The sequence below is a fragment of the Leptonotus elevatus genome, chromosome 8, assembly GCF_054856555.1.
Source record: "Leptonotus elevatus isolate MCC_2025b chromosome 8, RoL_Lele_1.0, whole genome shotgun sequence".
Taxonomy (NCBI): Eukaryota; Metazoa; Chordata; class Actinopteri; order Syngnathiformes; family Syngnathidae; genus Leptonotus; species Leptonotus elevatus.
In genome coordinates, this window is record NC_141246.1 from 23,776,345 (window position 1) to 23,794,752 (window position 18,408).

Here is an 18,408-nt window from a genome sequence, read left to right on the forward strand (position 1 = left end):
GGAGAGTGAATTTCAAAGTAGCCAGTTGGTCCAGGTAACAGCTGTCACTCATTGCTGTTGCCAGCCCTTTTTTGCGTTTTGCACTTCAGCGCCACCATACCAGCAAGGCAATCGTTGCTCATGCTAACAGCTAGCTGCTAGCCATTAATGTGGGAGATTTGTGTCATACCAAACGATGGCAGCATAACTAACTAGCGGTTTCTTAGCGTACTAATTTTAGCGATTAAATATACTTTCGGCGTGGCATTATGATGCTGGCAGAAAATATGTAATTTAAATCAAAATGTCGAAAAGGGAAGCCAAGCTAGCAGTCACGCTGCCACAAAGGCCGACTTCAAAGTAAAAGCCCACTGAGGGTATTTGCAATTTTGCATTGGCGTCAATGTATTATTTGGAACGCTTTATTTAGAATTTAGCCTTAGCGTAGGCGGCGTGTTGAGTAAATTTCCAGCTTCCTTGACATGTCTGAAATGCTAGTGTCGGGAGAAGAGGCAGGAAAAAAAATCCGTTATCATTATTTTGAAGACTACTTTCACCCCAAATTGCCAAAATGCTCCCACATACATGCGACTTACGTGCTCCACAAGGGCTTTCAACTTCCTCTGTTGATTTTATAGTGAATGTGGACTGATTATGTTGCTTTTGAGTGAATGCACTATAACCCCCCCCCCCCCCCCCCCCACCACCACCACCCCACCCCCCAACCAATCCGCGCACCAATCGCACGTGATCCGAACCGTGGGGCCTGATCTGAACCGACCACGGATTAATGATGATCCGCTTCACCACTAATTAATAGTATTGGAAATATTACCTTAGAACATCATTTTACCTTAGAAACAATTATGAACTTTTGTATGATAAAGGCCAATACTTCAAATGACAGTAAAACATTTTTTTCAAAAATGATATTCGATGGGGTCTCTTTAAATATGCACGGACATATACACTGCAGAAACCGTATTAATGAGTCCCTGAGCAATTTAAGGAATTATGCATGAACTGTATGTCCGTGAATGAAGCTACGCCCCAAAAGAGGCATTTGTCAATCAAAGTAAGCCCTGTTATTAAAGGAAAAGGTCAATTATAGTTGCATGTCCAAGGACGCGCTATCACAGCTTGACCTTTTAACTTCATGTGTCTGGAAACTCACAAGAGACTCATTCAACTGTCACTTCTTGACAAGGCCAGAGTCCCTGGATTCCACTTTCTTAAATGTATTTACTCTTCTCATTGTATGCATTGATTTGTAATATATGACCTCCGGCAGATGATATGTGAAAATTACAGCAAATGCTTTATTTTATTTTCCAACAAAAAAATAACATCTCTCCCAATTTTTTTCCAGATAGGAAACTTCTAAAGGTCGAAAACTGAATATTTTATGCTGCATTAAATATTGACCCTGAATGCTCAAGTGCCACATCGTGACAGTGGCACTGGCAAACACAGTGTGGTGAAAGTATGGTATCATATTATTTTATGTGGTCATATATAGTCACATGTAGTTACGATGTCTTTCATGTCTTAGGTGTAAGTCAAACTAAACAAAGTGAAATTAGATTGTAAAGTCTTTTTTTTTTAAAGTACATAACACTGCAGCCACACAAAAGCATTAAATTGCCATCTTGTAAGATGTCATGCGAGACGACAGCTTTTGACCTCAGCAAACCTCACCTTGCTCAAGGGCACCTCGGCAGTAGTCAGGAAGCTGACTGGCATCTCTCTAACAACTAGCTGCCATTTTCTTTTAAAACATTCAATCGCTGCAGGCCATCCATTTCCAAAGCCCATGTCACACAAAATATTTCACTTATTGACATATAGGCAATTTGGGGTTTTGGTTATCAAAATTATAAACACATGTGAGTTTAGGTTTTTGAATGTTATTGAGCTAAACTTGTAGGTCGGTTACATATTCATTGTACTGAAATCAACTCTAGATTTTGTTTAAAGAAGACTTCCCTCGTCTCTGGCACCTTAGCGGCACTATATTGTGAGAAGGACTTACATGATTCTATTTTTTAATGTTGCAACAATTTTGTTTTACATGCCATCATTTTGTGACTGATATGATTGCAAATCTGCTGAAATTCAGATGAAGTCTCCTGGGTTTTCTTTGATGGACATTTTGTTGACAGACAAGGACACACAACATGAGTAACCCTCAAACAGACTCTCACTCTCTTCTTACTGCACTCACGGGCTTTCTCATCCTCTCTCTCGCTCTCATACACAAATACACTTCATAAATTATATCACATTATTTTTGCTCTTATTCGTTCATGTGCAATACATGACAATACATCCTAGTGCTCACACTTTCCTTCCTTTCTGGATGGCTCTAGGCACTGCCTTATGCCTCCCCTGAGAATGGTGCAACTAGCTGCCAATTCTTCCCAATCCATCAGTGAGTGTTTTGCTCCGCTGAAGCAGCACAAGCAAGGACCCCACTCTCCTACTGTATACTGTCAGACTGACCTGGTATCCTCATCCATTTATTCTCACATGGGTATGCTGTGTATGGGCTTACAACACTATTCATTAATGGGGATATGCAAATCTATTAAGTATAGTAAATGCGATGTTTTGCATGTATTTGATATAGAGCTATCAAACAATAAATTTTTGTAATCAGATTAATCACATTTTAGAATTTTTGATTAATCACAATTAACCGCTGAATTTAAAAAGGCTTTTTATCAACATTTTTTGCCCACCAAATTTGAAGAGCACCTGTTATGTGTTAATTCTTTCGACATTTAATGTTATGAGGACGTCTTCATTTTGTGATCCATTGCTCATCATCATTTTCTTTTTCTAATCAGGTAACTCATTTGCTCCCCAAAACATATAAGAATGTTCTATTTAAGTATTTATACTTTTTGTTTTTTTAAACGGTTTTTTTTATGCTATACCATACAGAAGGCTTTGATGCAGCCTCGGAAGAGAATTGATAAAGCAATGGTAATTATTACAAAAAAGCAAGCAAATATTAAGTTAGTGTAGTATGTTGTGCAAAGCACTATTTGACCAACACAAACATATTTATAACAAACTATGTATGGAATGACACGATTATATGTATTGTTTTACTACATTTATTATTTTTACCAGCATAATTTTAATAGGAATTAGAATTTATGCTACTACTAATATTTAGGAAACCTAAGTCTGTGATATACAGTTGTTCACATAGGGAATGTAAACTTACAAGCAAAACTGTACTTACGTACTACATATACTTCATTTGTATTTTGTTAAAACCTGGGTTTTAGATGACCATACATTTACTCTCTACTTTACAAATATAACAGTTGATAATGGAAAGCAAATGTTTTCTTGTACTGTATAATAAATTATTTGCAACAACTATTGATGCATTGTGGCATGCAATTTTGCATGGTGGTAAATTAAAATCAATACCAGCACATATGGCTGCATTTGTGTGATCTCAACAGGAGAAGAGCTCAGCACCATGGACAGTCGCTCCCTTCCCTCCCTTCTCGGTCTCTTCCGGGCGCGCACAAGGCAGCTGGCTGCGTTACAGCTCCTCCCTCCAATGTGTGGCTTTCCTCACCAAACATCCTTTGGACGTGAACAGTTTCGCTGAAGAGCACTTTCCTCTCCGAATTAACCAGACGGACAGCCCAGGCGTCATTTATTCCATCTTGACCGACCTGCTGAGAGAAAGGAAATAAGGTGTTGGACAAGGACTCCAGCGGTCCATCACCCACCAAATCTCTGTCAGCGATGGAGCCTTGGACTGGCTTCTGCCCGGGCTTGCACTTCGCTCTGGGTGTATGGCTCATGATAGCTGCTCACACCTTCCAAAATACTAAAGCGGAGATAAGTTGCGCATCTCGCCGGTCCCTTGTTCAACTTCACGCTAAACCAACAGATGGACTCAGCGCTGTTCAAAACATCCAAGTGGAGTTTAGGGGACTTGCCAGTCGACAGAATGCTGGAAAGGTCAACGACCAAGAAGAGGCAACTGACTTGAAGAAAGACACACAAAGGTCCGCTGCAGAAAGTCACCGCGTCAGATCAAACGGAAACCCTGATCTTGGTGATGGCGCTGCGTTACTGAGAGCAAAGAGAAACAGCCCCGAGTTTGCCGAGTTGAGCAAGAGTGGGCTGACTGGACAATCTGACCTAAATTTCGGTACGTCGGATGAACGGGGCTCGCATCTGGACGGGCTCAGATCTTCTGGACTGAGTAGATCGAAGTTAAGAAAGAACAGGGACGACGGGAGAGGAAATGAGCCCAAGATCACCAGCAGCACTTTCGCCCTGACTGGGGACTCGGCACACAACCACGCTGTCGTCTACTGGTCAGGACAAAACAGCAGCGTAAGTCGAACTTGAATTCATTTCCCCTGCACACACAAATTAATTCCTGTTCCCCCCCCCCCCCCCACATATGATTGGCAAACGGGGAAGTACGCACTTTCGTGCGCAGAGTTGCCAGTTAGAAAGAGGTGAAAATGCGCACAACGTGTCAGTCCGCCACTATGAATTAAATTCGAGACTCTCGCGTAGCAGTTAGGCACGAAAAGCCCTCTCTGTCGTGGTAGGCTATCTATTTGCGTGACATTTCCCGAATATAGCCATTTAAGTCCAGTTCAGTGCGTGGCTCGAATGTCACGCACTGTAAGTTTTAAGATTAGTTCCTCGTGATTTATAGCTGGTAAGGAAGAAATAGATGATCTATTTGCGATATGCTAATGCATGATTCATTTCCCCCCACCGAAATGAGTTTTTTCATCCAAATTAATTGATTTGGGGGAGGAACTCATAAATTATTGCTCAATCTACCACGAACCCTTTCATTTGTTAGAAAAATATTTTTCATTCAATATTTCAGCTAGAATGATTTTGCTCCTTTGATTAGTGGCGCAGTAATTGCTGAAATGAGCAGTGGGAAATATTAAAATAATGTCTACGCTTTACTCTTCACATTAGTTAAAAAAATATTGTCATATCTTGAGGACGGGGTTCAGCCTAATCTGCATTAGGCCTCCCAGATTGGGGTTCAATAATTCACTTGCACCAAAACGTAAATGCCGTATGAGACTTTGGACAGAATGTAGGCTATGTATTTACTTTGTTTCTTTATGTCACATAAAACATGAAAACAGATTGTTATTTTCAATATGTCATTATGTTATATAAATATATCCAATTATAAATGTTCCTTGTGACTGACAGCAAACGTAAACATTTTAGCATCACAAACTGGCTGTTTTATGATATGACATGTGAAACACCAGCAAACACTTCTAACACCACACACAAAAAATAGATGACAACACCCACCCCATTAACACAAGAGCGCTCTCACAGGACAGAAATTATGCCACAAAATGAATCCGGCTCCATTGCGAGGGGCCTTTGTCCTCTCAGTGGTTTCACATTTTTAATGCCTTGTTGTGGTTTCTGCTCTTCCTTTATTCCATTTGAAAAAAAAGTCATATTCAGGCTTGTCTAAGCTGATTATGACATGGTGCCTGAACTTGTTTTTTAACCCGCAGTCAAGACTGAGGCGATGTGAGTGGAACATGTCTGTGTGCATATGTATGCGTGTTTAAGTGATTGTGTGCCGCCTGCTGAGCAGCACCGTGTTGCAACCGCCACTGATCTTAAGATCTTTAATTATTATCGTGACCACCAAGGCTATTATTTCAAAATATTTTTTCCTCTTTCATGGAAAATGGCTATAAGATAATTATAACTACTAGAAATATGCTATTTCATTTTCATGGCCACAGCCTGTTCTGATGATGAAAAGTTCGAGGAGCTTAACCAGCAAGTGTGCTGACTTGTCTTAAGCAGTAGTTAAGTTTAAGTAAGTGGCTGACTAATAAGGGGAACTGCCTGGCTGCAGCTAGGCAGTCACTTTAAGACTGAGTGCTTTTTCACTGCCTATTTGATTCCATTTCCCCCCCCCTCCTAATTGCACTGCTGAGACTTTTGTCAACAGTATTGGTTATTTAATTAGACACTTAAAGCCATTGGGGCTAAACTTTTGTTTCAGTGCTAATTGTGAGGTTGTGAGGAGGGACATAATCTGCACATCATAGCTAACATTGGCTATCTCCAATACTCTCTCCCTTTCTTGCTCTATTTTTCAACAAGAACTAAGTATAACAAATATGACAATCATACAACAGAGGTTTGGTGAGTTTGAATGGAAGATCTTGTCTCTATATGTACAAGTAAATAGTTCATCGTAACTTCAATTTCAATTAACTCCACAATCACAAAATCGGCATAATCCTAACCAAAAATAAAATATTATGAATACAAAGTACTGATTTTGAGTTGTTTTAATTTATATATTTGCACTTTTTTATTTTATTTTAAAATGACTAATTTAATAAATATTGTTTGGTCCAAAAGGAACTTGCATAATTATAGTGTTTCAAATAAATGTATTTGTCTTAATATTTTTTACATGTTTAAACATTTTCTTGTTTTGTACCAAAAAACAATTGATTCTCCTAATCGGGATTTCAATTATTACCAAATTAATTGTGATTAATATTTTCTACATAATCGAGCAGCCCTACTTCTCACCCATGTTAGCATCAAGCACTATTACCAAGTTTTCTCTCACTTGTTTGTGTTTCAGATATGTGATTAAACATGACAACATGATTACAACATTTACAATTTCATACACAAGATTAATAAAGTACATATTTCATAGAGCAGTCCATCATCTATGTACGGTCAAAAGTCATTATCACTGGAGGGAATCTTGAGGTTGACATTTTGTATGACTGCATAATAATGATGAGCAGACATGTATTTCTATGTCTTTAACCCAAAAGTGATAGTTTGTCCTGATTTATTCAATCTAGAACAGGGGTGCCCAAGTTGGGTTGTCGAGAGCCCCTATCCAGCCTGTTTTCCATGTTTCTCTCCACCAACACACCTGATTCATGATCAGGATCGTTATCAGGCTTCTGCAAAGCTTGCTGATGAGTTGATCATTGGATTTGGCTGTGTTGGAGGAGGGAGACATAGAAAACTGGCTGGATAAGGAGCTCTCGAGGACTGGACTTGGGCACCTCTGATCTAGAACATTACTGAATTTGAGGGAGTGATTGAATTATATAGCCACCGGCCCTGCTTTAAGGACTGACTTAAACCATGAAACAGAACTTCTAATTAGGGCTGGATAAAACAAAAAAAACAAAAATCTAATAATCGATAGCGAACAGATTTTTCATTTCATTCAATTATTTTAATATCTATTTTAATATCTTTTTCACAGAAATTCATGAGAAAATAGAATTTATAAGGCAGATTTTTTGTGCATCTTACCGTTTTCTTGAAACTTACTGTTCACATGAATTTAAAAGTATGCTCTTACTTTTATGAAAGACCTGACGTATTGCACTTTAACCTTCGTCTCGTGTTAACTTTCTGTTACCATCTCTTATGTTAACGGGTCGGTTTCGACCCGTGTCTTAAATCAGCTGTAAAATACACTAAAAACAAGTAGATATCATCCAATTTATTTCTCATCTCTTGGTTGGCTTGTTAGGCTTCCTTATCCATGAAAATATTAGTTTTAATGTTTTTGGTGTGGGCTTCTGGGCCTTTTTTGTCAGTATACCCCTCAATTTCAATTAAGACAATTTAGAACCTTTTTTTATTTATATTTACAATTATTGAATCAGAATTATGAAAATATTTTCATCTCATTCTTATTTATGTCAATGTTTGTGTAACACTTAACACTTGTTACTTTCATAAATAAACTAAATCATTTACACAGTTACTGCCTCCGCAAATTTTATTTGGAATTTAATGTTTGTAGGTTTTTTATCATGTCCTTGATAGATGAACTGACGCACCATAACTGATCAATATCGGATTAAACGGAAGTGAATCAAATCAAATTGAGAAATATCAAAACAAAATCGAACTAAACTCTTGTGAATTGAAATCAAATCGATTGAGGAAATTAGAACCGTTACCCAGCCCTTCTTCTAATCCATATTTTTTTAAATAATCTAAACTGCAGCCCCCGCCCCCACAAAAAAAATCACAATATTGATCAACTTCATTTATTCACCTACGTAGTTACTACTCTTCTATATGCCATATTTTTTTTAAAAAGACTGAACCATCGTTAACAGGTATATTTCAAGCATATAAATATCAAGATTGGAGTGTTGTTGATTGCGCTGATTACAATTTTAATATGACATCTATTACATTTGTTGTACTTCCTATGCTCCCCACTGTGCGGCACTGCTCTAACAAGACAGGAGCAATCAGTCGAAGAAGCAGAGTGGACGTGGTGTCATCAGCATGAAACGTGGCATGAATCATGTTTCTCTTAATTGCAGTGCTCCTGGCTCTTCACTCCTCAGCGCTTCAAAAGCAACCCTGAAGATGTTCTCATGGCGCTTTAATAAGGAGCATCGCAAATGTCTTAAATTCACATTGAGGAAGATCCACGGAGGAGCTGTAATTGAGGAACAACTTATGTTCCCTATGCGCAAGTCTTTTAGCTGCGCAACAGTGATATATCAAAATGGATGTGTACCAGATGCATCATAAACAGATCAGGAGTTAAGTTTAAAGATGCACTGTGGAGTTTAACATGTAAATGTTAAAAAAAAAATTGACATCATGCATGCTCCACCAATGCCCAGATGAGTACAAAGAGCCCTGACTTTTTCACTGTGACTGCGCAGCATGTATCCTCCCGCCAGTGTGGAGCGTTGCCCCGAACACGCCACAGATTCTAGGGTGTCGGGCGGGGTGGAGTCCCAAAGCAATGTCGGACGATAAAGTAAGGTATGTTTGAGTGGATGACGAAACAGAAATCTTTTTGGAATTCATTAAAGAAACAAATATTAATATTATTTTAGATGGAAAACAACAAAGAAACGCGACGGTTCATCAACAATTACTCATACGATCCCATCGCATGGCACAGTCGCTTCCTGGGCTTCTTCTTCTTTTAAATTACGTGTGGATCACATCTCTATGGTGTATACCGCCACCTACAGCGGCGGAGTCCCTTCTCAATAGTCGCAAAAGAAGAACAGATGAAACGGGCATAAGTCGGATGTCCATTTTGCGCATTTTCAGTAAATTCGCTTAAAAAAATCGAAACAATTGGATGGAAACCTGACTGGTGTGATCAAGTCGTCTTTAATTGACGTCTCCATTTAATGATGACATTGAAGGGCAAATATGTCATTTGTCCCTCCTCGCTCCTCTGTTCTCCTCGACTCCTCAATGGGATGTCTGGTGGGAGGTGCTAAAATGTTAAGAAAGGAGTGAGGGTTGAATAATTGAAATGAAGATTGAAATGAGTAAGTGAATGAGAATGTTTCAGATGTGTTGTGGGAAAATAGCTGAAGTTGAGAAGAAGTGTTAATGTCATGGGGACATCAGCATCCTCATCAGCAACAATTGAAATGAAGCGTTTTCTATAACTGGCAATGATTCTTTCACATCTCTGTGGAGACATTTTGGCCACTCTTCCCTCCAGAACTGCTTGTATTCAAGCCAAGGTCACGCCACAGTGTTTCAATCAGATTCAAGTCCGGACTTTGACTAGGCCACTATATATATATATATATATATATATATATATTAATTAAAAGCCATTCGGAACTTATTTTTACTTTTTCAAATGTAAGCTGAGCCTTTATATCTTTTTAGTCAGCAGTGTTTTTTGCCTAGGAACTCTGCAATGGATGTCATTTTTGCCCAGGTTTTTCCATATTGTTGCGTCATGAACACTGACCTTAACTGAGTCAAGAAATGCCTGCAGTTCTTTAGATGTTGTCTTGGGTTTCTTTATGACCTCCTGGATGAGTCATCGCTGTGCTCTTGGGATCATTTTTTTGCTTTAAGAATTTTTTTTTTAACCCTTTCCAGACAAATGAATATATGTCAAATACTTTATTTCTGCTCTGCTCTTGAATTGGATTGTGGCATTTTGTTGCATATTATATAGAGCTTTTGTCGTACTTCATTTTGTCTTCCAGGCTCTACTTAGTTGATTTTTTTGTTTGAAAAGGTCTGGAGTTAACCAGGCTTGGGTGTGGTCAGTGAAAATTAACTCAGTGTTCCCAAAAATTTTGATTAGCTACAGTTAATTCATGATTTAACAAGGGGGTCAGTTATTTTTTTCCACACAGGGCCAGGTGGCTTAGAATAATTTTCCCTTAATGCAATCACCATTTTAAAAAACAAAACAAAAAACATTTTATGTTTACTTGGGTTATCTTTGTCTGATATTTACATTTGTTTTATGATCTTTAACATTAAAGTGGGGAAACTTTTTTTCACAGCATTGTAAGTGACTTGAATGTGTTTATGTGTACTGTACATTTCAGAGTTAGCTGTTTCTTTGTGACGCCTACAATTAGCGTGATATTAATTGCGAAGCTATTTACAACTAAAATATTAACCCAATCTTTAGTGATGGGAAAATGAAGTTTCATGAACTACTTGCGAGATTATTATATTTGTTCTTCCAGATGCTGCTCTCAGTTTAAAGTTGTAGTGGAAATTACCATTACCAAATCCATTACACTCTCGTGAGGATAAGCGGTTAGGATACAAGATGGATGGATTGATAGCCCTTCATTTTAAATCCAAGTGTACCATCTAGAGGAGTAAAACATATATTGCAAGTAGTTCATGAAGCTTAATTTTCCCATCACTACTAGTCTTGATTCATTACTGCCCAAATAAATAAATAATGCACTTACAGCAACAAATAGTGATTTGATTCACTTTCTGCTCTGCTTTGAGGTCAGGCTTCAAAAACATTAATAATTTTCTCGTAAATACTCTTTTTAAGATTGTCTGCTTGGTACAGTTTAGTTTTACTTGTGAATTTTCAGTGAAAGTGAAGTAGTGTGTACTCTACTGGAATTCAAGGCAGTGTCAGTGCCAAAATCCTATTTTCCTGAAAAAAACAATGTATGCTGTGTTTAGTGATGTGACGTGAGCAATTGGAGACTGTGTGCACGCCCCAATCGTGTGTCCATGTGTGACCCTCCAACCCCCGCCCCCCAAGTTGTGACTCATGCGGTCATGGGGTGTCTATTAAAATACTTTCTTTTTTTTGACAATGAAAACAAATATTTGAATTGATTTCTATAATGATTTAGATGGATTGTCCCACGCTATTGTCATAGTTATGAATGACATGAGATAACGTTAACCATACACGTCTGATCTGTCTGCTTGTGCCTCCCATAAAAGCACCAAAATTGTCCTAGACCAGTTGCACTTTAAAATAGATCTTATTTTTTGGTAGTCTAGAATTTAGTTGACTTTTTGTGACCAAATTGGCGATGCGCTGATGGGCACGGCAGCCTGGTGCACTGGAGCACCCAGGAAGGCGCAAAGTGTACCAAATTCACAAAGATCCTTGCACTGGCACGAAAATTGAGATGCGTCCATCTTAAGGCCAAACACAGTCTACGTTCTGTTACCAAATTGCCAGATGCGCTAGAGAAACGGCCCAGAACAGTTTTTACACCAAACGTAGTCTACGAGAATAGAGAACATAAACTCTGATGTAACGGTGAACTTAGCAAATGTTTGATTGTTGAACAATAAACCATGAAAATAACATTATTAAATAACAAGGAACGGGTACATTTAACTGTAAAACTAAGCACTATCATAAGTCTTTGCGACAGAGAAGGTCTAATAACACTTACTCTGATTTGCACTCTGTAGAGTTGGTTACTCACTAAATCAACTCTGTCAAATAACTCCAACACCGACTTCCATTTAAATCAATGTTAAATAGACTGTGTGTTGAAATCAACTCTGCAACATTTAACACCAAAGTTTTAACACTTCAATTTGTTGCTGTGAATTTATATAACAGTCTTTGATTCTCAAAACAAAAAATGTTTAACTTTTGACTGAAAATTAGCATGCATATTCTCTGTCAAGTTTTACCTGATCAGTTATGTGGAAAAAAAAAGACCCACCTGAAAATGTAAAAAATCCCCAATAACGTGATAACATATTACATTATCGTAAATCGTATAGTAAAAATCTTACTACAATATCATTTAGGATTTTTTTTATTATTGGTTCAATTATTACATTATTGGGTTTAATTACATTTTTGATTGAGTGCAACATTTTATTAAGTTTTTAGGTGTTATTAACAATAACATTTTCAGGAAATTATTACATTATAGGGCGCTACATCCTCGTACAGTGTTGCCATACCACTCGTTCGTTGTGGTTGTATGTTTATCATAGGGTAGCAACTGCCAATGTAGTGTTAGAAACAATGTGAAAAATGTCTACCCATGTGCATAATTCCAATGAAATCTCTCCACCAATATCACAAAATTTCTTTGCAATCTAACTATGGGTATGAGTGACCTCAGACCCTCAAAGAAAACCATGTTTTATTACACGGTAAGCATCCCTTACCAAAACATATTCTGAACAAAGCAAAACACTTATAGTTAATTGATACCATATTTCCACACCTCAATATTAATTAATGTGCTGTGCTTCCCTTTGTTACATGAGCATGGACTTAATTCTAATAATCTTTAAAGTTACAGGAACTCACGCTGAGATAGATCAGTCATATCTGGCAAGTCATCACTCCAGCCAATTTGGTGTGATGGGTGTTCTCAAATGTCCCTTGAGAACAGGAATGGCACATGATGCAGACACTAGTGAGTGCTATTTGAAAGTAGAAATGTCATGCAGGAAAAAAGCAGTGCATGGGGAAAACATGAACTTGTGTGTCTGTGTGTGTGTGCGTGCATATATGTTTGTGTGTGTGTTTTACACCAATTATGACTTTAAGCACTTAAGGAATTTAATAAAGTGCTTACAATTGTTATGGGTATCACAGTGCGTCATGAGTAGCTCAAAAGCAAATGTTTCTTCAAGATTAAATTGCCCATGATACCTTTGGGGTAGAGTATGTGTTCATTTTGTAGAACTGATTGAGGCAGAGACACAGAAACATCATACACTGCCAACACAAAATGTGTTAAAATACAGCACTTGCTTGTTTTTATTATTGGTCTGTTATAGTCCTCATACAGTATATAATATAAAACGTATGGAGTCTGTGCTTTGATACACAGCTTACAAAAAGGCTGCCAACTCATTCACAAACATTGCTTACTAACTGGAAGGCATTCTACGGCCTCTGGAGCAAACAAGGAAGCTTCCAATTGCTCACAGACTAATACAACTTTTTTTCCAGACCAAATATGAGTATGTTAGGTATTACATTTGAGTACTCACCAATACAAAGTACTGCTATTTAATGATCACAAATCATCACATATTTCAATTGTGATGACGTTGTTCTTTATTTTAATCAAGTTTTGTTCAAAAATACAAAACACAAACCTTTGTTGTACATGACATGTTTCACTCAAATAGGAACACTTTTTAGAGTAACAACTTTCAACTGGAGTTTTTTTCGTAGTTTTTTTTTTTTTAACATTCTTGTCACACATTTCACTTCAGCTTATAATGCAAGGCATTTTAGTTGGTATTTTATGTGGTGTCTCAGTCTGGAGACTAGGAGGCAATAAGTAAAAGCATTACATACAATAGTTTAGAATTGAAGAAAACATACAAGACAAAGAAGAGAGAAAAAAAACAGTATAATGAAATACAGAGAGAATACTACAAGTTTTAAAATAAAACTGTGACGGGACAACCGTAGTAATATATTATCACATCATAGCATACTTGTCTTTACTCGACGTGCCGCCCCACAGCATGCTGTGCACGCTGTCTCCTCCAGGGCTTGAGAAACTTGCCACTTGTTGGACGGCTTCCGTTGCCTCCTGAGCGTCCATTTTGCTGAGCATACACAGTAAATTTTATAGAATAAGATTTACTCTGAAAAATGCTACATTCCGTCTCAGTCTTAACTGAGTAAACTTTATACTCGGAAGAGAGTAAAATATTCATACACACAAAAAAAAACCTCAACAATTCAGAAACAATCACAGAACCTTCAGTTTGGGAGACAGTCAACCTAACTACTGACCCATGCCACTCCTACTCGGTTTCAGTATATTGCAGGTGTCAGGTGGAATCCTTGTATCTCTCCTGGAAACACCAGCAATATGTTAACCAACAATAAGTCTCGCATAGCTCAAGTAGCAGAGTGGCTGTCTACCATGCTGAAGGTTGTGGGATCGTTCCTCAGTCCTTGAGCATTTTATTTTATTTTTTTTAGTATTTTACTCTCTTCCAAGTAGAGCTGCACAGTATATCGAAAACATATCGATATATTGGCCCATACAATATGCATATCGCAAAGACATGCAATAAGTTTCATATGGAATTTTATGCTTTTATCTGAATTTGACAAGTCAGCAACTAACTTAAATATGCACCGCCATCCAGTACATTATTGAGAGGTAATTACAATTATTTAACTAAGAATATATTGAGTTTGATTATTTTGCTGCATTATTATTTTTTATTTATTTCATTAGATCATTAAAAAAATCCTTTCTTTAGGTACGTTAAATATTGCAACAATATCAATATTGCTATATTAAGCTATATTGCATACGTTTACAATATCGTGCAGCCCTACTTCCAAGTGTAAAAGTTTACTCTGTTTAGAGTGGGACTGAATATAGTCTTTTTAGAGTAAATTTTACTCTACAAAATGTACTGTATAGTTTGTACTTAGCTAACAAAGTGTATCATCATACATCTGTATTTAACTTCATTTATTTCCACATGGCCAACATGGCTCTCATTCCACCTGCCCGGAACTCATGTCAGATGAGTAAAGTGGTATTGATGTGTTACGAGCATTTTTTTGTTCGAGTCCAAATACAGACGTACATTATTGCCACTATTATTATTTGGATCAGTGCATCCCTATTAACGACCATTCTGTCAAATCATAGAAAAAATGCAGGTGATGTGATTTCAGATGTGGCGCTTGTGCTTGTAGGTAGGCAGCTTGTTACTACTCACTTTTTACCGACTCATCACACCCCTCCACCTAAATTACGGATGCAAATACATTATAGAGTGGCTTCTATCCTCTCCTGCTTTCCTGGTAGCCCTCTGCTCTGGAAGACGAGAGGAGGAAAAAATAGAATATAATGAATAATGCAGCCTTCCAGCGGACCTTATCTCCCTCATCGCTCAATCTCTCCTCCCTCCCCTCTCTCTAATTAGTCTACAAATTTGTTTCACTTGTTCCTTTTTCTTTTTTCCTGTGACCAGAAAGCAAGCACGAAGACTCTATTTACTGTTCTGCAGGCCTGAATGTAATGGTTCCCTTGCCTGTAACACATCAAAATTCAAAAGTGCAGATTTAGTACAGATTTCCATCATCAAATTTAAGATAACCAAGTCAGCACAATATGATATAACTCCTATAAATCTAGGTGACAGATCGCACTTAAAATGTCGCATAATGTAAAAATCTCCTTTGTACTTAGCACATCCTTGCTAGCACATTAAAGAGACCATTTCAAAAGCCATCTAATCAGGACCAAATGCACCTGCTTCTACAGTGCACACAGGATATTACATTCTATAAAGCCACTCCAATCTTTGAAGGTATGAGCGTGTGCACAGTGGAATTCCAGTGTGCAAGACAGGTTCTCTCCCAACCTAATGGCCTCATTAAGATTTCCTGTATGGTTGCGAGCTTGGTGGGGACACTAATAGAAGACACCCTGCTATGGTTTAGAGGGTTGTGCATAATCATAACCCCGGGTACACATAATTTAAGTCAGTTACTAATGTTGCTTGACCGTCCGATGTCTGTTTTTTTCTTTTTCTTTTCATTTTTCTTTCATTCAAGACTTTTGCACTGCTAGAGAACCCCAAAGGACATCATGACATTGTTTTCTTATTGTGCTAAATTTAAAGCTGATTGACTTCAGGGAATATTGAACTTTGAGACTTCTAAGGCTCTCTGTGCATCGTGACCTTATCCACCTTGTTTTTTTTGTTTTTTTTAAGAGCCAAGTGCGATACCTTGTATTGTTGATGTCCCTTGCCATTTCCAAAACACGGGCAATCGAGAGAGAGCAGCCAGGCGATGAGCACATAATAATGTCAGAGCACAGTGAAGAAATTCTACATGCCGTTCCTCTTTTTGCCTCAACCACTTTTTCCTTACTTCTTTCTTGTTGTCATTGTCCAACATTCTCCCTCATGCATTGATATTCACACGGTCACACATGCACCCTGGGACAAAGGTGGTCGCGTAGATTCAGAAAATTGTGCTCACAATCATTTTAAAAGACAACATAGAGACACAATCAACATGTACTCTTATTCACAAATCCGCAAGTTCTTGAGCAGTGGCGATGTGATAAAAGCTATTATATATTGTATTACACGTTTCTTTCAATTTATTCTGTACAACGGTGTATAAGGGCCGTGTGTAAATATATTTTTTAGAGGGTGGGGGCAAAATTCAGAGAAAAAAAACTCTTATAAAGTGGCAGATTTACGAAACTCAGAAACTTACGAGAAATACACATAGCATGCAACTCTGATGTTTGTGCCAATACTTTTTGGACAGGTTTTCAAATAAGGAGATAGTAATTGCTTTAGCAGAGATTAACCATATCATTAAGCATTCACACTTTGAAGCATTGGGTGCTGCCAGCGACAATAAGACGCCTCGCTTTATTAGGTCCACACCCTGAGGATCAAGCATTTAAGTTAATTTGTTAAAATGTATATTTACTTGTACATTTATGTTTACAGAATTATTATTTACACATTTATACATTTTGGTATTATTTTGTACAAGTAGCCAAGTTGAATCTGCTGTTCTCTGTCATTCACTTGTATTTAGCTAAAGTATGCTAGCTTCTGATTAGTTAGTGTTAGTCAGCTGATAGGGGATCAGGAAGAGTTGTCGCTCTAGCTAACGTGTATGACGATTAAAGTTTAAATTTAAGAATGAATCTGTCTCCATTCTGCCTTTTCATTTTATAAACAGTGTTTCATTAACCACCAACAAATCCTCACATTAGACTATAGCTACGCTACGTCTATTTGTCATACGTTTCTGAGAGTCTTTTTCTTGGAATATTATGGTGATCATGATTTTGGCCAGTCAAGAGAGTGGTTTGTCTAGAAAATAAAATGGGTTCAAATTTCTTTAGGAACATGTCTTAGTGGAGTTTGCATGCTTCATTGCATTTAAAATGTTTGTTTTTTAAACATATAAACAAGTAACAGAAAACTGACCCAGAGGTTGTGGGTTCAATCCCATGCTATTGTGACCACGTTGAAGTATCCTTCAGCAAAATACTGAACCTCCAGTTGCTCCTGACGCTGCGGCAAGCGTGAATGAGTAGTCAAATGTAAAGTGCTTTGAGGGCCTTGTAAAAGCGCGATATAAATGAAGTACCATTTACTAAACATAAAAAGTAAAGGATTTAAAAATATATACCTTTGATTTGTATGTATATATACCAACAGCATATGTACATGCAATTCACCCTAACACAAGTCATATCCTTATACTCACATGTACAATTTTCATTACACTCATAATAAACATCAGGAGAAAAAAAAATACAAAATGGCCCATGGATGTGAATTTCATTGTGATTTATTTTCTTTTTTTGCGACTAGTCCAGCGTGTGGGATAGGCTCTACTTATGCTAATGAAAAAAAGGGGTTTATAACATTGATTCCTCATGTTGTGGAATTGAATTTACAGTGTTATTATTGCATTTAGTTGAATGGAAATGAAAACTCCATAATAATATGATATTGCGGCTATCTTCACGGCCTTTAACATGGTTAGGGACTCAGTGTGTTATGTTTGTGGAGGGCGCATGAGAGAAAGAGAGGCGCACTACCTTGAGAGAGCCAGGGTGTAGACACAACTGTGTTTGAAAGGATTGAGACAGTGACAAAATGTGTTAGCTGGGTTTAATAAACATTAATGAACATTGCAGTCAATAAGGCCAACTCCACAGTACACATATCCGTTAGTTTGCTTTGCAGCCAGACTGTCCCCCCCTCGCTGGCAATCTGGTCCAGCTCCCCTGTGTCTCCCGACCAGTCAGGTCACCAAAGCAAGAAAGGTTGAAAATGGAATTTGAGCTCTACTCATTATTTATATTATTCTTTTAACACATGACTACTATATTGAACACAAGATGATCATGTGAATACTTGTGATGTTACGAAAATCTGCCGAGGCTTCAGTGCGTGTATTGAGCAAGAGTGGGCGTGACAAACGAAGCACAGATTCTGACAAATGAAGCCCAGATTCGGGGCGTGTGTCGTTTCCAGGAAAATCACGTGGCCAATTACAAAGAAGGCCTTGGATTGTGCAGGTTTATTCAACGTATCATTACTTCTCAAGACTGGAAACCTTGTGCTGCTTTGCAGGTG

At 37.8% G+C, this 18,408-nt stretch overlaps 1 protein-coding gene across 1 annotated transcript in view; it reads left to right on the top strand.

Moving 5' to 3' along the window:
- The first annotated feature begins 3,507 nt into the window (after positions 1–3,507).
- The window catches only part of sorcs3a (sortilin related VPS10 domain containing receptor 3a), a 262,848-nt gene continuing 247,947 nt past the window's right edge, over positions 3,508–18,408 (top strand). The window contains exon 1 of the mRNA XM_086082047.1: positions 3,508–4,353. Coding sequence (XP_085938173.1) covers positions 3,754–4,353 — 600 coding nt within the window. The 5' untranslated portion in view covers positions 3,508–3,753. The remainder of the gene's footprint in view (positions 4,354–18,408) is intronic.